Raw genomic sequence first — 23,593 nt, forward strand, 5'->3', positions numbered from 1 at the left:
ATTTTAGACTTTAAAACTATTGTGCTTTCAGTTGTTAAGAAAATCTTTGCTTGGGAATTTTATACCTTAAATGGTTGTTTACATCTTATTTATTTTCTTTTTTAGGAGGAAGGAAGGAAGGAAGGAAGGAAGGAAGGAAGGAAGGAAGGAAGAGGAAGGAAGGAAGGAAGGAGGAAAGAAAGAAAGAAAGAAAGAAAGAAAGAAAGAAAGAAAGAAAGAAAGAAAGAAAGAAAGAAAACTTATTCAGTCATAAATTTGAGAAGCTGCATTTTTTAAACTCGGTGTCAAGGCCAAGTTAAAATATTATGTTCTGTTTCATTACCTGCATGTCATGATGGGGTCTTGGTTGTTGACATTGACAAGGAAAACCTTGAGATTTCCAGCAGTGAACAGTCCTCCAGGATCAACCACTTTAATAATCAAGGAAAAACTGAAAATGTAGCCACAAGAAAGACAGCTGAGATGTCCCAGTAACAAACAGGCTTTCGGCAAAATTCCATCTACTGGGCTTAACTGACCACTTAAAACAATTGACTCATCTAATTAAAATGTCAGTCTGACCCTTTATTTTAACAGTTGGAAATGGCTAACGTGGTGGTTACGAACTAAATTAGTCAACTCAGTTGAAAGAACAGGCAGCAAAATCTGAGAATGCCCATAAATAGCAAAAAAGCAAAGGGAATTCATTGGCATGTTGTAGCAAACAAAGTGTACAGGTGGCTCTGAGAGCTCACCCTTCAAGCACTGATTTTTTAAATTACTGAAAACTGACAAATGCGAAGGAAAGGATGTTAAGAACATTTCTTTTTTTTTTTTTCATTTATTTGACAGAGTCAGTGAGAGAGAGAAACAGAGAGAAAGGTCCACCTTCCATTGATGCAACCCAAAATGGCCGCTACAGCCGGAGCTATGCCAATCCAAAGCCAGGAGCCAGATGCTTCTTCCTGGTCTCCCATGTGGGTGCAGGGGCCCAAGCACCTGGGCCATCCTCCACTGCCTTCCTGGGCCACAGCAGAGAGCTGGACTGGAAAAGGAGCAACCGGGACTAGAACTGGCGCCCATATGGGATGCTGGTGCTGCAGGCGGAGGATTAACCAAGTGAGCCATGGCACCAGCCAAGAACATTTCAAGCCCAACTGAATGGCTATGGGGAAATAGTTGGGTGGTTAGATGATTAATCAGTTTTTTTAATTTAGCAAAGATCAGTATGGGTCTGGAGAATGACAGCACTTGAAATGAGGAAACCAAGTTCACTCTTTGAACAAAGCATGTTTGCACCCATCAATAAATTGTTTTTATATGCTCAGTTCTCCCAATTTCCTGGAACTGTCCAGTTTCTATGACACTGAAATCCCACATCCCAGGAAACTCTTTAGTTATAAACAAACCAGAAGAGTTGGTTCCTATTGGAGGCCAGGGGGTGGTCTCTGTTTCAGCTTGAAATGTATTGATAAGTCCACCATGACCATGTTCCTTCTATGTATCCTATAAATAAAACCAGTTCTAACTTTGCCCATAATTCACAACTTTGCTTATCAAAAAAATTCATTATTTATGAGACAACCTTGACAAAAACCAGAGTCAATGTACTTCTCAGTTATTTTGAAAATAACTCTGGAGAGTCTTCATGACAAGCATGGCAGGGATCCGGAGTGGCCAAGAACCAAAGCAGTGAGGCGCTCACACTGATCTGGTACAGCTGAGCCCTGGAGTGCTGACGGCAAAGATGTAGGGAGCCATGACCCTTTCTCGCTCCTTCATTAGGCTCTGAACGAGCAATTTCACAGCCCCTGTGCCTCCTCAGATGAGAGCAAATTGATAAGACCCAATGAGGCAGTCTAAAATTTCTTTTATCTCTACTTAAAGATCTTCTCACTGACCTTGCTCTACAGCTAAGAAGGAATCTAAGCAATGATGTGTTCTGGGCAAACGTCAGTGAGAAGCCACTGAAAAACTTGAGCTGAATAACTGTGTACTCTGGAAGCAGAACTTCCCTTTTCCAATGTTAGGCTTTGATTTCAAAGGTACTAAGAAAGGGGAACACTCAACAACAAAAGTAGTTTCTTAAGCTCTCATGGCAAACTTTTACTTCATTTTTGTTAACAAATCTTAAGATTTGTAAATATCTTGAAGCCACATCATCATTTTCCCATGGGCAGACCAAAAAGAAAAGGACAAAGAAACTGGGGTGGATGTTATCCATGATTCCCAGAGCTGATTGTGGCCCAGATAATTTAAAGAAAAATACGACATAAGGTACAGGAACTTGGATTCATGAGAAAATAGACAACGATTTTGGTAATTTGTACCCCAAAATCATATAAAGCTAATACAAATTTAGTCAAGCACCAACATTGTTTTACCTTTGCAATGATCCCATTTTTGAACTCTGAATATCTTTCACTGAGAAGTGATCTCAAATGACGTATGAGCTCCTAAGCTTTTGGCAGCTTCACTTCAAGGGATGCTAACAGCTAGGGTAGATACCACCCTCATCTCCCACAAGAGGAAAGACCTATTCATGAGTTGATTGGAATGGCTTCAAGATCCTTTTTCTTGTGTTGTGAAGCACTTTGATGAGGAGCATATGATTGAAAAGGGTGGTCATAAAAGTCATTATAAAAATAAAAATAATAATAACTTGGACCAATGACTCCCCAGTTGGCAGATACAGAGGAAATAAGTAGCAAATGTCAGTGCCTTATCTATTCAAAGATGTTGGATTGCAATGAGAAGGAATTCTGTGTCATAGGTATCCAGAGAGAAATCACACCCACTTGCACAGTGGGATGAAGACACCACCCCTGGAGTCATACTGATGTTTTGCTCTAAGGGACATGGGTGATGCACAGAGCCCCATCTCCAAGCCTGGCACCTAAACCAGTGGTGGTGCAATAGAAGTTAAACGATGACTTCACTTTTGAGGCAATGTCAAAAGCATCATCATTCTAGAAGCACAGGAAGGCCGGATGGGGAGGGAAATATTCTCAGAGAGGAAAACACAAGCCAAGGGCCTGGCATTTCAAGTGAAAACCCTGGTGCAGTGTTTACCTTCTTGCTTCACTCTCAAAATCAAACACTGTGGCTGTGGAGATGGCGCCCATGCTGTCGATTGTGAAGCCAGAGCCCTCCGGCGAAATGAAGTACTGTATATGGGACAGTAAAGAGAATGCAAAATATTGCAGTGATATCAATGTGTTCCCTGGCCAGATTCCACATCTGCAAGAACCAGAAATCTCTCTGTGCCCTGGGCCCCCACCCTTCCCTTCCCCGCACACAACAGGTGCTGATGGCTACCACTTGCTAGCGATGATGAAGATGGCCTTATTCTCCATGCAACTGACTTCTCCCCAACCCGCCCTATTAATAGTGAATTTTTCTGATCCCTTACATTCAGCGGGTTACCCAAACCCTCCTCACAGCACTCTACCCAAAGCTACCATTAAATAAAGATAAAACGGAGTGACCTTGAGAGAAACGTGCTGTTTAAATTGTTTATTGCTTCTTATTTGAGAGAGACAGACAGAGCTCCCATCCATGGGTTCAATCCACAAATGCTCACAATGACCAGAGATGGCCCTGGGGCCAAAGCCAGGATCTGGGAGCACAGTCTAGGCCTCCCATGTGGTTGGCAGGAGCCCAGTCACTGCCGACAGCACTGCTGCCTCCCTGAGTCTGCATTAGCAGGAAGCTGGAGACAGGAGACAGAGATGGGGATCGAACTCAGGCACTCTATCATGGGACATGGGTATCTTCAGGGCTGTAAATCCACTCCTGCGTTCTAAAATTTTATTTTTGGCTTAATTTTATCGTATAGAGCAGCCTGAGTATTTAATGAGAACGCAGGGATCGTCTCGTTTGTTTCGGGCTGTTTCTTTGGAGAGGTAAGGGAGTTCAGGGAAGCATGGCAGGAAAAATATGAAATCCTGGGACATCTGTTCGTGTGAGTTTAAAAGTGTAAGTGCAAGCGACATTTTAGCAAGTTGTTTTCTTGGTATCTCATGGCCTTTCCTTCTCTACAACTTTGCTATTCTGTTCCATGCTTCAGATACATTGTGTTTTAATTCTTGTAAGAACTCTAGATCACAGGTACTGATGCTATCCCTATCCCACAGTCAGGAACACCGAAGCTTAGAGAATTCGAGTGGCTTGATTTGGCAGCAGGACAGCTGAGTTGGCAGTTACTTTACATTTTGCCTCTGCGCTCGCCCCTCCCCACAGCATCCCGAAGGCAAAGTTTTTGCTAACAGCGGAGAGCAGATGAGGTCAGAGTTTCTAAAGTAGATGAGAATCCAGTGATTAGAAAAAGCCGGGGCAAAAATTCAGGAGAGGATTAATATCAGGAGTTAATTATACCAAGTGCTACTGACTTAATAATTGTGTAGTCCCAGAGATAATTTAATAGAGAAGATTAAACCCAAAAGGATTGCAAAGCAACCTAAAAATCATTTGGAGAAATTAGTGACCTTTAAATCCATTGATTTTCTGATGAATCATCATGTTCTGGTTAATTTTAATTTATACCAACCATCTCTACACATATAAAATAAGATACAATTGATCTCTGCTTTTTCTGTGAACAATGCAGAATATTAATATTCAGAAACCGTAGGCAAATCCATCAGATATTTACTTTTAGGGCAAGCACAAGAATAACAAAGGCTGCTTTTGTGGAGGGTGGATGCAGGTTAAATTATCTACCAGGGCCCCTCACCACTGGATCTGCTAATAAAAAAATACACATGCTTTTTAAAAGACACCCACATTTACATTCGCAGCCACTCAAAAATTTGCAGTTTTAAATTCAATCTCACTGTTATACAGTTGTCAGGAGCAGCCCACTTTGGGAAGCGACATTTCTATAAGGTTTAATTTTCCATAGTCTTTTATTAAAAAAAAAAAAATGATAGCACTGATATGAACAACGGCTGCCCACGTGCTGGGAAGGTTTGGAGATGGTGGTTGCTAGGCAGCCAGGGCCCATCTCTGGAAAAGCCACTTAAACAAAAGAGCCCCTGAAAGGGAAAACAGTCCCAGCAATGAGAAATTCACTTTCTCTGCAGCCAGGAAACTGAGATTCATTGTCTTTGGCTTTTTTTTTCCTTTTCTCCACTTTATCTATAATACCATCATCAGGTAGTAAAGGATCATTGCTGCCATAACAGCAGCCCCCCTACAACAGCAGAGCGGGGACTCAGCACGGACCCCAGGGAAGGGCAGGGGCAAGGGAGACGGCGGGCCTCCTGGGTGGACTTGTCTTCGCAGCCGCTTTACTCCCGGCTCTGAAAGCCTTGGTCACAACTGTTTGTTCTCAGAGTAGCCCGGGAATCGGAAATGTCAGAGCCTGAACTTTCGAGCCAAACTCAAGGAGGAGCATCAAAGCCTCCTCCAGAGCACACAGCCCAACGCTTCAAAAGCAGGGGCATGGCGGCCGTGTCGGGATTGTTCTGTGCCCTTAGCGTGAGAAAGCAACAGCACCCTAGACCGGCCCTGGTTTGCCCTAGAATTCTGACGGGACTTAGGTTGCCCTCAAAAGCCTTGACGTCCACACTCAGCGCTTTCTCCTTCCTTCTGACTTTCGGCTCAGCTCTTTTCCAGAGTTATCACACTTAACCTTTCAAATGAGGCTTTCCGATGGGGAGGCTCCCTAGCCCCATCTGACAGGCAGGGAAGTTGAGGCTTACAGAGGTAAGGAAGTGTCCCAAGAACACATAGCTAGTGAGTGGTCGTGCTGAAACTAACACAGGGCTTTCTCAGTAGAGAGACATTACGTTGCACTGCAGGTTCATAAGAGGCTAGCTTCCTGGGAGAAAGGCGCAGAGACTAACTATTTTTAAAATATTATATTTAAATTCATTGATCCACTGGGTCACTCCCCAGATGTTCACAATGGCCAGGATTGCAGCCAGGAACTCCATCTGGGTCTCCCAGGTGGGTGCCAGGGATCCAACTACTTGATCCAACACCTGCTGCCTCCCTGGGCTAACAGGAAGGTGGAGTCAGGAGCAGAGAGCCAGGACTCAAACTTAGGAACACAGAATGATTTGCAGAGGGATTAAAGAATCGAGGTGAGTGAAATGAGGGTTACAGAGCAGGTCATCTTTACTGCTTACCAAAGAAGAGGAGGGAGGAGAGGGGAGGGCAGGGCAGGGCAGGACACTGGCGAAAGAAAGGCCATCGAAACTGGCACCCTGGGAAACTTTAAACTTTTAAAGCTTCTGCCATACTCCTCTGTCCCACAGTGGAGGATGAACCAGGGAAGAAAACAAGAAAAGGGGCTGGTGTTGTGGTGCAGTAGGTTAAGCCTCCGCCTGCAACGCCGGCATCCCATTTGGGCACCGGTTCTAGTCCCAGCTGCTCCTCTTCCAATCCAGCTCTCTGCCATGGCCTGGGAAAGCAGTAGAAGATGGCCCATGTGCTTGGGCCCCTGCACCCACGTGGGAGACCAGGAAGAAGCACCTGGCTCCTGATTTCGGATCGGCGCAGCTCCGGCTTTTGTGGCCATCTGGGGAGTGAACCAACAGAAGAAAGACCTCTCTCTCTGTCTCTCTCTCTGTCTGTAGTTCTACCTCTCAAATAAATAAATAAAAAATATTTTTAAAAAAAGGAAGAAAAGAAAACAAGAAAAAGGAATCGGGGCCGGCGCTGTGGCACAGCAGGTTAAAACCCCAGCCTGCAGTGCCAGCATCCCATACGAGCTCCAGTTTGAGTTCCGGCTGCTCCACTTCGAATCCAGCTCTCCGCTAATGTGCCTGGAAAAGGAGTAGAGGATGATCCAAGTCATTGGGCCCCTGCACCCACGTGGAAGATCTGAAAGAAGCTCCTGGCTCTTGGCTTCAGATCAGCTCAGGTCTAGCCATTGTGGCCATTTGGGGAGTGAGCCATCGGATGGAAGACCTCTCACTCTCTCTGTCTCCACCTCTCTCTGTAACTGTAACTCTGTCTTTTAAATAAATAAAAATTAAATAAATAATTAAAACTCTTTTAAAAAGAAAAGTAAAAGAAATCAGAAAGGTGAGGGAAAAGCCAAGAGTGCTTATTATCACAAAATAATATGAATAAAAAGAGCTAATATTTACTTTTTTAAAGATTTATTTATTTACTTGAGAGGCATAGTTACAAAGAGAGGAAGGAATGGAAGATATCTTTCCTCTCTCTCCTCTTAAACTCTGCTTTTCAAATAAATAATTTTTTAAAAAAATCAAATAAAACAACTTATTTTATTATAAAAGGAACCTATTTATGCTCTCTTATGCTGATATATTATGTCCAACATAGTAGTCTAATTCAGGATCATGTTTTCTTAGAAGGAATTGATACAGAATTATGATCTGCCCTTACTTTTTCCTAATGGCAATATATTCTGTAATTTTCTGAAGTGAAAATGTTGGCTAGTCACCGATCACCTACAACATTTTTTATAGGAGAGACACATTTTTAAGAAATAGTTTCAAACTAGGAGTTCTAGGCTAGGCATTCATTATGCTAATTAGCTTGAGTTACTGTCTTCGGGCTATGCAGGAAATATCAGCCCTAAGCCTGAGCGTTTTTTGCAAAAGAAGTGATGGGATTTATGCTTGCCCTCAAAAGCCTTGACATTTCACATCAGATGCTTCATCTCTGACTCCTGGGGATTCAAGCACTCCGTCTTGATCAGCAGTAGGAGTCGTTCACCTGTGCACTGGCTCTACACTGTTACAGCCCCCATTCTGCCCAGCTCAAAGTCTTCTTCACATGTGTAACATGAGAGTGCTTCAAAATGCTCATGAGAAGGGACAGGGATACGACATAGCAGATAACTCAACACTCAGGACACCTACATCCCGTACTGGAGTGACTGGTTCAAGTCCCAGCTACTCTGTTTCCCAACCAACTTCCTGCTAATGTACACTCTGGGAGTTAACAGGTGGTGGCTGACATACTTGGGTCCCTGACACCTACGTGGAAGACCCAGGTGGATTTCTGGGCTCCTAGTTTTGGCCTGGCCCAGTCCGTGCATGGCTGTAGTGAGTATTTGGGTAGTGAGCCAGAAGATGGAAGATCCATCTCTGTCTACATCTCTCTTTCTAAGAAAGGGAGTTCTTGGGGGAAAAAATGGAATTCAAAGATAATTTTAGCACAAAAAAATTATGAAACCCTTGTATGTGTTTATTTTCATAATATATATTTTCCAGGAATGTTTTGAAGACTCCAGATGCATTGAAGATCCCAGCTGGTTAAAGTTAGGGACCTTGCTCTGCTCCACTGTGTCTAATCCAATGGTTTGACCCAGTGGCTTTGGTCTCTGCCATATGTCTGAGGGATTCCCCAGAAACAGAAGGTGACATGAAAATGCAAATGAGGTAATTTAGTGAGTGCTTCCCGAAAACTGTGGGGCAGGGCAGAGAACAGAAGGAGGTTACACAAAAACACCTCTCCCTGTCGCACGGAGGCACCTGCAGCCTCACCCCAATAGGATCTTGGGAGCGTATGTTAAGCCTCAGAGTTGTCCCCACTAAAGAAAATGGAGAGAGGCCTTCATGCTCATGTACTGGCTAAGGACTTTATACCAGGAAGAGAAAAATTCTCAGCCTGCCTTTCCAACCAACAAGAAACACCCAAGGGGATGGTGCTGTGTTGTAGCGTGTTAAGTCACTGCCTGCAGCACCGGCATCCCATATGGGCGCCGGTTTGAGTCCCAGCTGTTCCACTTCCTATCCAGCTCTCTGCTAATGCGCCTGGGAAAGAAGCAGAAGATGGCCCATGTGCTTGAGCCCTGGCAGCCACATTGGAAACCTGGAAGAATATCCTGGCTTCGGATTGGCCCAGATCCTAACATTGCAGCCATCTGGAGAGTAAAGCAGAGGACAGAAGATCTCTCTCTGTTTCCATCTCTGTCTCTCCCTCTCTCTCTCTCTGTAATTCTACTTTTCAAATAAATAAATATATCTTTAAAAAAGAGAGGAAGGAAGGACAGAAGAAAGGAAAAGGGAAGGAAAAACCCAAGAAGCACTCCCTTTTGGCTGGCGGAAGCGAAAGCACCTTGAAGCTGGCAGGGAGTGGAAGGCACCAGACAAGAATGGTAACGTGGCATCCACAGAGACCTGGGAGGAGCAGGAACATTATCCAGTGCTGCCTCTCAAACTTTCTGTCTTCTAGAAGCTGAAATCACTGCTGAATCACGCTAGGAGAAGCAGAGTCAGTGACTTCTCTAAGAGGCCGGTCACCTCATACGGGAGTAATAGTTAACGCTGTATCATGTGATAACTGATAAAAAGTAGGCTTCATTTTAGTTCTGAATTGATTGGTTGGAGCAGATTGGTTTCACCAGTTGAAAGGAAAGGTGCACTTAGACTGGAAAAGTGCCACATTCAGTTAGTGATGCCTGCCGCCATGCAAATGAGAAAGCAATCATAATACTATGAGTAAATGTGGTGTCTAAGGTCCCTTTGGGATGCCGAGAAGAAAAGTAATATTTTTAAATACTGATGCGCATCTCCCAACATTCCAATCTAACTGGTCTGAGAGGGGGCCCCGGCGTCTGTGTTGTCTCATGAATCCAGCATGAATTGCCAGGCCATTTCCCAGTTGTCCCAGGAAACATTTTCAGGAGTACCTCAAAATACTGACATAAATCTTCTTAAAAATTAACAGTTGACTATAATTCCCTTCTTAGTCCCATAATTTTTTTAAACATGAGCAACAGAACATTTCTATTTGTTTAGTCTTCCTGGACCTTCAACATAGTGTTAACTTCGAATGGGCTAATCAGTGGTGAATCTTTATTTGGCTTGTGTGAATACACTTGAATTTTTTTTTTTTTTTTTGACAGGCAGAGTGGACAGTGAGAGAGAGACAGAGAGAAAGGTCTTCCTTTTGCCGTTGGTTCACCCTCCAATGGCCGCCGCGGTAGGCGCGCTGCGGCCGGCGCACCGCGCTGTTCCGATGGCAGGAGCCAGGTGCTTCTCCTGGTCTCCCATGGGGTGCAGGACCCAAACACTTGGGCCATCCTCCACTGCACTCCCTGGCCACAGCAGAGAGCTGGCCTGGAAGAGGGGCAACCGGGACAGGATCGGTGCCCCGACCGGGACTAGAACCCGGTGTGCCGGCGCCGCAAGGCGGAGGATTAGCCTGTTGAGCCACGGCGCCGGCCACTTGAATTATTTTTTAAAGATTTATTTATTTGAAAGGCAGATATATATATATATATATATATATATATATATATACATATATCTATGTATATAGCTAGATAGAGATATACATATACATATATATATATATATATATAGAGAGAGAGAGAGAGAGAGGAAGAGAAAGGAGAGAGGGAAATCCTCCATCTGCTGGTTCACTCCCCAAATGGCTGCAACAGCCAGGACTGGGCCAGGCCAAAGCCGGGAGCCAGGAGCTTCATCCAGCTCTCCCACGTGGGCCATCTTCTGCTGCTTTCCCAGGCCTCAGCAGAGAGCTGGACCAGAAGTGGAGCAGCTGGGACTCAGACCGGTGCCCATATGGGATGCCAGCACTGCAAGCATCAGCTTAACCTTCTGTGCCATAGCACCGGTCCCTAGACTTAAATGATTGATTTCACTTCACACATATCCTTCAAGCAATAACACTCAGACATATATCTCTGTAAAAGCACAGCCTTTACCTGTAGAAGACACGGCCAGAGTGTATACATTTGCAATTTGTAAGGCAAAAATTAATGATAATTCATTGTACAATTGTTTGGAGCTTACTGCTTGTTGCAAGATGATTTAGAAATCCATGACTACCAACTGCACTATGTCACAAGCTTGTCTGCCACCTGGTGGAGGAAGTTGCAAACTGCACTTGAAGTAAACCCTCCAAACATATTTATTTTAAAAAAATATGGTTTTCGCCGGCGCCGTGGCTTAACAGGCTAATCCTCCGCCTTGCGGTGCCGGCACACCGGGTTCTAGTCCCGGTCGGGGCACCGATCCTGTCCCGGTTGCCCCTCTTCCAGGCCAGCTCTCTGCTGTGGCCAGGGAGTGCAGTGGAGGATGGCCCAAGTGTTTGGGCTCTGCACCCCATGGGAGACCAGGAGAAGCACCTGGCTCCTGCCATCGGAACAGCGCGGTGCACCAGCCGCAGCGCGCCTACCACGGCGGCCATTGGAGGGTGAACCAACGGCAAAAAGGAAGACCTTTCTCTCTATCTCCCTCTACTGTCCACTCTGCCTGTCCAAAAAAAAAAAAAAAAATGCGGTTTTCTCCAATCATCACTTTCATGTGGAGAATTAAAGATATTTTCTAGTTAATTAAAGTTTTCTTAAAATCACTTTTCCCCAATTATTTAGTTATTTCAAGCAAAATTGCTTTTTAGCTTGAGTAATCCAGATAACTTTCTCCATTCTCAGTCACTGGGCTAATATATACCTAAACTAATGACATTTCATCACGTGCCAGAACCTTCCAAGAAGCAAACTGTGTGACTCAAACTTTTTTTCCTATTTTCTTGATGTCACTAAGTACTGAAACTTTCAGAAGAGGTTAGGGCAGAAGATCAGGCACTGGTCAGGCACTGACTCAGAAATGAATCTTCCACGTGATTCTGCAAACATTTCCTGATGATCTGCCGTCACTCAAGAATACAGTCCACTGCCTGTTTATGTGACAATGCAATTTGATAAAGAGTGTTCATAGTCTACACAACCATAAGCCAATGTGGTCAAAGCAAATCCTACCCTTTCTGTATTAATTGGCACTGAACAACCAAAGAGTTCTTCGTTTCCTTTAAGCTAGGTGCAAATGGTTTTCTTTTGAGTAAAATAAACCAGAGAAAGCCAAATATCACATCTTCTCCCTTACATGTGGGAGCTAAAAGAAAGAGAGAGGAGGGAGGGAGGGAGAGAGGGAGAAAGGGTGGGAGGCAGAAAGTCCCATGTGTAACAGTTTGGCTGCAAATACAGTGTTCTGACAAAGTTTGTTTTAAGTATTTGCCCAACAAATTGCTAGGGATTCTGTACTACCACAGTACTGATGACTCTGTGATTATTTTGAAATTTACTTTACATGACTGAAGTTGAACATCTTTTCTTTTATAGCCCTTGCTTGTTTTCCAGCTGGACTATGGTCGTTTTACTGTTTATTTGTTGAACTTTTGACTTAGTAGAGCTGTTAAACCTTTGATATAATGAATGTTAACAACATATTATCTGGAGCCAGTGCTGTGGTACAACAGGTTAAAGCCCCAGCCTGCAGTGCCAGCATCCCATATGGGCGCTGGTTTGAGTCCCAGCTGCTCCACGTCCAATCCAACTCCCTGCTAATGGCCTGGGAAAGCAGCGGAGAATGGCCCAAGTGCTTGGGCCCCTGCATGCATGTGGGAGACCCAGAAGAAGCTCTTGGTTCCTGGCTTTGGATTGGCATAGCTCCAGCCATTGTGGCCATTTAGGGAGTGAACCAGCAGATTGAAGACCACTCTCTCTCTGTAACTCTGTGTTGCAAATAAATAAAATACATCTTAATATATATATATATAATCTGAAAAAAAAACTTAACAAAATAAATATGATCAAAATTTGTGTAGTCTGCACCACCCAAAGTGGAGTGATATTAAATGAACCAGAAAACATTTTCATTTCTTTCATGCCCTTGTGTTGGTTCCTGACTTTGGACAGGCTAATCACTGCTGAATTTTGATCCTCACCATGAGCAGGCTCATACCATGGATTCCACCACAGTGGCTGACCCCACACACACATCCTCTCCCTCTTGACATGACAAAAGCAGGTTTCCAGAGCTTTCCCTGCTCCCAGGAAGATGGCCACCCTTGTGGTCCACCTGGCAGCCATCACTGCCTCCCCTATCTAGAATTCCTAAGGGACCAGTGTCAAGCAGAAGTTATCATCAACGAAGACTGCGCACATTCTGCCTCTTAAAGTGACCATCGGAACAAGGCTTGTCACAGCTCGCTTCCTCAACTATCCCAGGAAGTCTGTTGTCCTCATCACAGCGACAACAACTCCTCCCTACCTAACCCCACCAAACCTCCCCAGGGTACCCTTGGGAATCCAATGCCTCATCAACGAATTCCTCCATCTCCTCTCAGATGTCCCCTTCACCTCACATTTCTCTGAAGCATTCCCTCACCCTCTGTGAGCCTCAGCCATTTCACACCCACTCTTCAGTCAAAACTCCAGCAATCCACAGCCTGCCCACAACCTTCCCCCACTCTCCGCGCTGCCCTTACCTCCTGCTTCGCTGAGAGAAGTAGAAGCGAGCGAACCCAGTTGTCTGCTGCCGCTCTATTTAAGACATTGACGATCAGCTTGAAAATTTCCAACTTCTCCCCTATACAAATCCTTGTTCCCGTCGCTGCCTGATTCTGCTCCATACTCTTGGCAGCATCTGATACACTGATATATATGACTGATCCTCCTGCTACTAGACTAGAGGCTCCGTGAGGGCAGGAATTATTGTTCCCTGCCAAAGTCCCAGTTCCTAGAACATTGCTTAGTAAATGCTTATAAAAAATTAGCTTTGCACTTAATTAGTGCCCAAAAAATAATTATTGAGTGGGCAACAGAATGAGTGTGTGGCCACTATTTCTACTTTTCTTTTTGCGTATGTACTTTATGTCCTGACTTCTTTCCTGTTTCTACAGGCGAACAAACTGTGTATCTCATGTCAAGTCTTCTACACACACTCTGGATGATACCACACATGGCCTTTTGTGAGGACACCACTCCAGCAATTTTTTTAAAAATATTTATATTATTTATTTGAAAGAGTTACAGAGAGAGGTAGTGACAGAGAAAGAGAGCCCTGTGATAACCCAGACACAATGAAATATGGAATACAGACTCCAATGGTGGATAGACGGCTGTCCACTCTTCACTTTCCAGTTCTTCTACTGTTGTGAAATTTTTTATCACAGAATACTGGACCAAAATATGTAAATTCCAATAACTTCCCACTAATTCAGTTTCCTCCATCCTAGACCACACTACCATCGTCTCTCACCCAGACTATACCAATCATCCCTGAATCGTTCCCCCAATCTGTGGCACTCGTCTGACATGGTTCCCCTGGACTGGTGTAGCCACCTCTAACTGGCACCCCTGAACTGTCCCAGTCACTCTGCAGGGCTCCCCTGGGCTGCCACGGTCACCTCTAAATGGCTCCGCTGCTTCCTCCCTTGCTTCTTCCCAGCACTTTTTTCCACACAGAAGCTAGCTTGAGCTCTCTAAAACATACATAACAGTATCTATTCCTTTACTCAAAAACTTCTGAGAGGATCCCACGTTCATTCAAAGAAGGGTAAACTTCCGAATGATGCTTACTAGGGCCTCTATGATCTGACTGCTGGCCACAACCCCAGCATCAGCTTCTGCCAACTCTTCTACTCTCGGCTTTTCAATCACATTGATGTTGGGGCAGTGCCTTTAAAATACTAAGCCTGTTTCTTCCTCGGAGCCTTTGCACTTGTTGCCTTTGTCCACAACATTCTGCCTCCAAGATAAATGCATGGCCCCTTCCCTCACTTTATCCAGGGTCTCTGACCAAAGGCCCCCTTCCCAGAGAAGCCTTATTTATACTCTCCCTACACAAAGCAATACACACCACCATCTCCTCTCCCCATGCCTCTTGTCTTTTGCCTACCCCCTCCCCCCCCCACACACACACACACCACTGACTACTGGAATAATGTCACTAATCTGTTGTTTTCTTATTTTCAGTTTTCCTCCCTAGACACATTCCTTACTCAGTGTTGTTCTCAGGGCTGTATTTTCACCACCTCAAACGTAGCTTCACAACAGACTCTCAGCAACTATTCACACTGCCAAATGGAGGAGGTTCCAAAGCAGGTAGCAAATATCTGCTCAAATATTTTTGCAAGTTACACTTGATACCAAAATATATGAAACTCTTCTCTTGGAAAAGATCTTATTTGGAGACCTTTCTCTCTGATTTTTAAATCTGATGGAAGTACCTCTCAGAAACCACAGTGCTGTAATAAACAAGATGCAGTCAATCTGTGCTTTTAGGGAGCTTATCATTTCATGAGAAACATATTTCTAAATGATGGCCAATTTCTAAATGATGAGTGGTGTTGTGAAGAGGCAAGAGGAAATTGCCTTGACAAGCTATACTTCACAGTAAAAGTTAATTGTTTTTGAGCCACTTCTACAATTAGGTCTATCAGTGTTTCCAAAGCAATAGAGACTTTAATATTGAGCAAATGGACAGAATGAGAAGGATTTTGAAATGTTTGAGTAATAGATATTCTCTGTCTATAGAGAAGGGAGTAAAGAAAGAGTTGGCAAATTTTAATGGCAGATTCCGTTGAGACAACCTCCCTGTAGTCAGCATCTTTTGCTTTGGGACTGTGGAATATTCACTTGGACACCTCTACCAGCAGCTCCTTGCTAAGCCACACCTTCCTCATTTTGAATCCAAGTCATCCCAGCCTGCACCCCTCCTAACCATAATTTCTGGGATAAAGTATGTGACCTAGGCTTAAACCAATCAATGCATTATATCCTACCTTGCCTCAATGACTGGCTAAAGACCAGGCTATGTTCTAACCCATGATTTCATGGAAAGTATGTCCATAACTTTCAGGCAAGAGCTTTGAATGGGAGTCCAGGGGTTACTACACTCTTGAAACTGAAATTTCTACCATCAATTTCTTTCCAAAGAAAAAAGGACAGACTGAGCCATCGATCTTTCGGCTTGTCCATGAGAACCCAGAATTCAGATGTCTTAGAAAGTGTCTTCACATTGGACTTCTCAGCTATTGTTAACCACAAATCTCATTTGCATCAAGTTTTCTCTTTCATTGCAACCATAGGAGTCCTAATATATTCTCTGAATCACTAAGGTTCAGGAAAAGAAAAAAAAAAAGACTTCCATTTATCAATTTTAGCTGCAAAATAAATGCAAAAATGACATGACCTAATATTTCTAATAGCTGAATACATTTTACCTTTTTGATGTGTGTTTGTCCCCACATGTAAAACTCATAAAATTGAAAACATAGATGCTATTCAAACAATATGGGCCTTTTCTCTAAAATGATTATACTTAAAAACAATCCATTAAAACTAGCATTACCACTCTGAAGTGTAAAGCGAAAATTTACATATTCTGGTTTTGAACTCAATAGGTTCATCTTTTTCTCCCCTTTAATGTTTGTTTTACAGCTGAGTTATAAAATAGGACTATGTAATTAAAATCCTCAGACCCATAATTATAAGCTCTGCTGCAGTGTAATTGTTGAGTCTTTTGATGATTCCATCACTAATTATGACTCCTAGAATTTCCAAATATCACTTTCCCATAAAAATCCGATCATCATCAGCCTTCAGTCTATATATTTGACTGAATAAAAAATATTGTTCATTTTCATATATAATCTGTGGCCTATATTGATTCATTACATCTATTTTATCAAAGGAAAAATAATGAAACCATATGAGAAATAGATTTACATTTCTCATTTGCTGGTGTATCATTTTCTCTTTCAAGGGTTACCATGAAATTATTTCTTATTGGAGACTCAACATTTTTCCAATAAGTTATTAGAAAGTTGATTTAGTGTATTACTTCTCAGGTACTTCAAAAATTTCATGAAAACATAGAATTAAGAGCTAAGTTTAGGGGCTCATGCTGTGCTGCCTGCTTTCCTTATGGATGTCAGTTCAAGTCCCGGCTGCTCTACTTCCAATCCAGCTCCCTGCTAATGGCCTGGGAAAGCAATGGAAAATGGCCCAAGTGCTTGGGCTCCTGCACCTACATGGGAGGCCCAGAAGAAGCTCCTAGCTCCTGGCTTTAGATTGTCCATTGCAGCCATTTGGGGAGTGAACCAGCAAATGGAAGCGCTCCCTCTCTCTGTCTCTCATTCTCTCTCTCTATAACTTTGCCACTCAAATAAATACATAAACCTTAAACCAAAAAAAAACTTATTTTAGTGCAAAAAAGTATTAATCCAAAGGTAGTTTTTTATTAAATATATTTCCCATGAATGTTTTGAAATACCTTTGTATTTGACTAAAAAAAAAAGGTGCATGGACTACATAGGATGCAACTATATATTTGGAGACTTATATTCTAAATTTGTCACTAAATCTGGTGAAACTTGAATGAACTAGTTTACCATGATATGGAGATTTAAATTTTATTTCTTGAAAATAGCCCTATCACATCTCAGTGGCATCTTTCCTACTCTCTAACTCTGCTCATCTCTCTCTACTGCCCCAGTCTGCTGCTTATCCTGAAAACCTGGACTTATTCTCACAATGTGCTAATTAATTGTCTTCATAGTCACACTAAAATGGCACACACTGCTTGGAAAGATGCCTTTTAGGGATTAGTTTATTTCATCAGTGAAAAAGCAAAAAATACAATAAAAGTTGAGCAAGACAATTTCCTCCCATTACTTATTATTCATGAGAGTCAGAGGCATCTACATTGTCCTAAGAAGAAGGATTTGTTGGGGCCAGTGCTGTGGCATAGCAGGTAAAGCCACCACCTGCCATCCCGGCATCCCTTATGGGCATGGGTTCAAGTCTTGGCTGCTCCACTTCCGATCCAGCTCTCTGCTATGGTCTGGGAAAGCAGTGGAGAATGGCCCAAGTCCTTGGACCCTGCACCCGCATGGGAGACCCAAAGGAAGCTCCTGGCTCCTGTCTTCATATTGGCTCAGCTTTGGCTGTTGTGGCAATCTGGGGAGTGAACCTGCAGATGGAAGACCTCTCTCTCTGCCTCTGCCTATCTGTAACTCTGTCTTTCAAATAAATAAATAAATCTTTAAAAAAAATTAAAAAAATTTAAAAAAAGATTTGTTAAAGCAGAATTTAATTGAGGTAATGTATTTACACTTCCAAATTGACTTCTGATATAAGGAGACACCTGCTACCCCCTCATCACAACTCAGGGAGGGTAAGAAGGTCACATGGGCAGCAGTGGGACGTGGTCTGTAGTATGGATGATGCAGTGTGACAGGCAGAGTTGGGGCAAAATTGAGAAGTGCCAGGGAGGCACCTGAAAGACAGGTGGGAGAAAAATTGGATCATCTAGGGATCCCATGACTGCTGTGATTGAAGAGAGAAGGGGCTTCTGTCCACAGTCATTTTTTTACTTATCCCAAAATGAAACCACAACATTGCTAACCTGGCCTATCAGAACATTCCCTAGTTGTCTACATCCCACGTTTCATTGAAAAGTAACATAGCTACTCCAGCTTTCCTTGGAGTGGTATTAACATGGTATATCTTTCTCTTTTTATTTTTAACATAATATATGAGTTCTCATATTTGTTTAAAGATTTATTTATTTATTTATTTATTTTAATGGAAGAGACAGAGAGGGTGAGAAGTAGAGAGAGAGGGAGAGAAAAAGAGAGAGAAGAATCTTCCATCTGCTGGTTCACTCCCTAAATGGCTACAATGGCTAGGCCTCGGCCAGGCCAAAGCCAGGAGCCAGGACCTTCTTCCAGGTCTCCTACATGGGTGTCAGGGACCCAAGCACTTGGTCCTTCATCCACTGCTTTCCCAGACCGTAAGCAGAGAGATGGATGGCTAGAATAGCAGCCAGGACTCAAACTGGTGCCCAAATGGGATGGCAGCACTGCAAGTGGAGACTTAACCTTCTACACCACAGCACCAACCCTGAATTCTTCTATTTAAAATGGGCTTCATGTAGTCAACACGTAGTCAAGCCTTGCTGTTTCGTGAATTCACTCCGATGATCTCTGTGTTTGACTTGGTACATTTAGACTATTTGTCATAATTGAATTAGTACCCACCATGGTTTTAACTCTTTACTGAATTTACTGTTTGTCTCTCTTTTCTGCCTCTTTTCTGTTTTGATTTCTTTTAATTCATGAGGTCAAGAAACCAACAAAGATACCATGCACTGGTTCACTCCCAATCTGCAACAACAGTCTGGGCTGGGTGGAGGCCAGAGCCAGCAGCCAGGAATTCAATCCATATTCCCATATAGGTGGCAGGGACCCAACAACTTGAGCCATCACCTTCATGGTCTGCATTAATTAGGAAGCTGGGGTCAGGGGCCAGAGCCAGGAATGGAGTCCAGGCACTCCCAAATGGGGCACAAATGCGCACCACTCTTTTCTGCTTTAATTGAGCATTTTATATGATTCTATTTTCTCTCCTCTCTTAGCATTTCATTTATGCTTATTTTTTACATTGCCTCATTATGTTTTAGTCATTGCCTGTTTCCAATAACATTTTTAACTAACTCAAGTGTAGCTTCAAATAGTACTATATCACTTTATAGGTAGCAACAGTATCTTAGAGTAATCTCATTCTCTCCCTTTTGTTACTTATGATATTACCCTCATTCATTTAATTTATCCCTGTGCTATAATCATCCAACATGTTGTTACTATTAAATAAAGCTTTCTTTCAGATCAATTGAAAACAGAAATACATGTATTTTACTTTCATGTATTCCTTTCTTGGATACCCTTCCTTTTGTTGTACAGATGCAAGTTCCTGACCTGTATCATTTTCTTTCTCTGATGAATTTTGTTCCATTCACAAACATTTCTTTAACATTTCTTGCAGGGAACATATTTGGAATAAATTTTTTTCAATTTTTGTTTTTCTGAAAAATTATTCAGTTCTCCTTAGCTTCTTCTAAAATTGAAGTATATTTGACAATTAAGAATTACATATGTTTATATACATGTTTAAAGTATGCAATTTTATGATTTAATGTAATTTCTCTGGATACAGAATTCTTGGCTGATTTTTTTTTCTTTTAACACTTTGTTTTATTCCACTCTCTTTTGTGTGCATGGTTTCTGATGAGAAGTCTGCTATAATTCCTATCTTTATCCCTCTATAGATAAGATGTTTTCTTCCTCTGGCTTCTTTCAAGGTTCTCTGCTTTTCTTTAGTTTTCTGAAGATTGAATTTGAGAAGTCTAGGATCCAGGTGTTTGTGTCTACTCATACAAACACATGTGTATCAGCTGTTTGAGATAAAGTCCAGGCAAAGTCATGTCCTCTGGTGAATCTGCCTCTGTTATGGAGAAGCCCTTGGGTTTATTTCACAAAGATTCTCTTCTCCCTCTTCTCCCAGGGACACAAGGAGATTAAGTTCCAAGTTGCTTCTTGGAATTCCACAGCGAGAAACTCTTAGAGCTCCTGGTGGTGAAAGCCAGGTCAAGATCATAGTACCCAGGAGTTCCTTACTCTGCAGCTGGCCCACACACATTCTCCACTCTCCAAGGCTACTGTGTGAAGCTTCCTGCCAGTCTGTCTCCAGAAGCTTCTGTCCAGATGAGCAGAGCGTGGCTGTCACTCTGGTTTGCACTTGTCTCTCCGTATTTTGGGGTGGCAGTTTACCATGATAGATTGAAGACAAGTTGTTAACTTTCATTTTGTTCACCTTTTCTTTGCTGTCAGGATGAAACATCCTATTTTTTCTATATCTCAGAATACAGAACAGTAGTGTCAGGTATCCCTGGCATGTGTAGGAACATAGGGTGGTACAGCATAAAAACCTTAGTCCCAGAATTCAGATAGGTCTAAATATGGATGCAATCCAGCCTTGTTAACATTAACATTTATCCAGTAATTACTTTATTGGCTGTGTCCTCACCTAGAATTTCATCTCTCATCATTAAAACAACCCCAGAGGTAAGACATATTATATCAATTTTATAGCAGAATCCAGGGCAAGCTTTATGCTCTACAGAATGTTAGAAATTGCATGAAATGCTAACAAATGTTACATTCTTTGAAAACGGGCAAATATTTAAAACAAATCTGAATTAACATCTCTCTATTAGACAGCTTTACAGGGTATTTAATATACTGTGCATTGTAAAAGAATCATTTGATCATAGGATCTTCCATTTTTCTCACAGACCATCTGATGAAACTTGGGTTTTGTGGAGTGCACTCTGGGAATTGTTAGAATGACAGGAAAAGTACAAGATTTAAAGCAAACTTGAGATGGATTTCAATCCCAAGTCCAGTACTTACTGTTCAGACAAATTGCTTAATCTCTATTAGCCTTATGTTCCTTGTCTATAAATTAAAGACATACTACTGGGGCCAGTGCTGTGGCACAGTGGTTAACGCCCTGGCCTGAAGCGCAGGCATCCCACATGCGCACCAGTTCAAGACCCAGCTGCTCCGCTTCCAATCCAGCTCTCTGCTACAGCCTGGGAAAGCAGTAGAAGATGGCCCAAAACACTTGGGCCCCTGCACCCACGTGGGAGACCCGGAGGAAGCTCCTAGCTCCTGACTTCAGATCGGCGCAGCTCCAGCCATTGCGGCCAATTGGGTAGCAAACCATCGGATGGAAGACCTCTGTCTCTCTCTCTCTCTCTCTCTCTCTCTGCCTCTCGTCTCTTTGTGTAACTCTGACTTTCAAATAAATAAATATATCTTAAAGAAAAAAAGAAAGAAAAGAAAAAAAGACATACTCTTGTAATGTATCCACTCTTTAGGTAAAATTACAGCTGACAATAGCACCTACTACAGGGATTAAGATAGGGGTTCAGTGATATAAAGTATATGTCTCTGTATTAATAAATACTTAGCAGTTATTTGCGTTATCACTATCATTATCATAAATCGGTCTCCAAAGTATGGCAACTCTTCTCCATTCTAGAACAAGTACTCTGTGAATCAATACAAAGGCTCAGACAAATGAAGGTTATTACCCAGTCAGGAGCACTTGAACAACACATCTGGTCTAATCGATATCACAAGGATGTCTGTAGGAATGTGTCTAGATGTACATTTCCACAGTTTAGGTCACCACTGAAATGCCAGTCCACATTTTGTAAAGCACACAGAAAACATTGCATTGGGCCTTCCAAATATGGCCCAGGAACCAATTATTTTCTGAGAAAAGTATAAGACCAGAGCCAGAAGCATTCAATCTGTATAGAAAACATTTGGGAGTCCTTCATTTGAAATGAATTACTTGTGTTAATTGGCTAGTAAGTCATTTTGATTGCATGTTACAGCCAGAGCTAAATGCTACTGGATTGTAAGGTGTTTTCCACCCTGCAATGTCAACATGGTGGGAGAGCTGCCGCAGAAAACATCAAGGAAGCAATTGCAACATATCTGACTCCTGTGTGGCTACAGTTGCTCAGCTCTGCATTCAATACTATAATCTTGAACACTTTGATTTGGAGCAATGTGCATGATTAGGTGGTTAAATTGCATGTTGTAAAGGAAGCTGTGACCTTTCCAGTCTCATTCTGAATGTGGTATTGTGCTATTGGGAGGAGGAAGTGACAAATGCATATGGGATGTGGGGTGGGGGTGCATAACAACAGCGTTTCTTTGTGCAATTCCTCAAGTGTAGTCAACACTTAAAATTTTTATTATTTTTTACTTATTTGAGAGATAAGTAACAAAGAGAAAGACAGAGCCCCTATTTTACCATTCACTGCCCAAATATTTACAACAGCCAAAAGTGAACAGGACCAATCCAGAAAAAGGGCTCAAACCAGTTCTCCCATGTGGGTTACAGGAACCCAACCACTTAGGCCATCACCTGCAGCCTACTAGGAAGCTGGAGTTAGGAGCCAAAGCTGTAAATTAAACCCAGCATCCACACTAATACTTTGAAAAGCCCTGTGGACAGTGCCTCAGATGTTAACGACCTTGTCCTACTTAAAATTTTATAAGACTCCAGTTGCCTTAAATAAGAATCAAGATGCATGACTGATCACTTGTAAATGTTGAGAGTACAACATCAACATGTGCAATTCACTCATATTTAGCCAGTTGGTGAAAGCAATACAACATCATTAAAAAATACTTTATTCTCATCTATCAATCTGTAAGCTATGATCATTGTAACTCAATAGCACCATAGCCACGCTCTTCGACATCAAAGATTATAACAATATTATAAATCCTAGCGTTTGCAAGAAGGCTTACAGTCTAAAAACTATTTTCATGTTCATTGTTACAGTGGGTTATAGGGAGAGCAAGCACAGGGTGGGAAGACAAATTAGGTATCATTTACCAAATTTACACTTAAAAGAGCAAAACAGGAATACTCAGTGATGTCTCCTGTCACTACGCTGTTACCTCACCCCCTGGGGCAGAATAAAACCTGAGTATGAGACCTAGAGTTGTGAAACAACTTAATTCTGCCAGAAAGAGAGATTGCTTCTCTATGGTGTGTGCAGCCAACACCCTCAAGAATGAAATGAAATAGCCTGGCGTCTTGTGTTAAAAGTTACCTAAGGATTAGCCTGGGCCTGCCTGCACAACATAGAATATGCTAGAAGAGAAGTAATTACCCAGAAAAGCCAGACCTCAATCATTTTCCCTCAAAGTGTCCTGATAATTAAGGCACGAGACATGTCTGAAACCTGAATGGTGGGTATAATTGATGTGGTTGTCGCCGTGCCTTTACATTTGAATGCAATCACACATAAAACCACTAAGCATTGATGTTCTCTGTCCCAAAACATAATAAATTACCTCCAAAACAGCATGCTCGGGGTCCCGGGCCGCGGCTCTGTAAATGACTGTCCCTGGGGCAGTGTCTTCTAGGATATAAATCTCCGTAACTGCCAGAAAGTGTACAACAGATGTGGCTGAATGAGCATCACCACTATAAGCCCCAAATGCC

General features: G+C 42.5%; 1 protein-coding gene across 1 annotated transcript in view; it reads right to left on the bottom strand.

Moving 5' to 3' along the window:
- LOC133766249 (cadherin-related family member 3-like) overlaps positions 1-23,593 on the bottom strand; it is a 92,489-nt gene that overhangs the window by 49,903 nt on the left and 18,993 nt on the right. The window contains exons 4-6 of the mRNA XM_062199965.1: positions 23,443-23,531; positions 3,052-3,146; positions 323-430 (exon numbers count right to left, since the gene is read on the bottom strand). Coding sequence (XP_062055949.1) covers positions 323-430; positions 3,052-3,146; positions 23,443-23,531 — 292 coding nt within the window. The remainder of the gene's footprint in view (positions 1-322; positions 431-3,051; positions 3,147-23,442; positions 23,532-23,593) is intronic.

Source organism: Lepus europaeus, chromosome 9 (genome assembly GCF_033115175.1).
Source record: "Lepus europaeus isolate LE1 chromosome 9, mLepTim1.pri, whole genome shotgun sequence".
Lineage (NCBI taxonomy): Eukaryota > Metazoa > Chordata > Mammalia > Lagomorpha > Leporidae > Lepus > Lepus europaeus.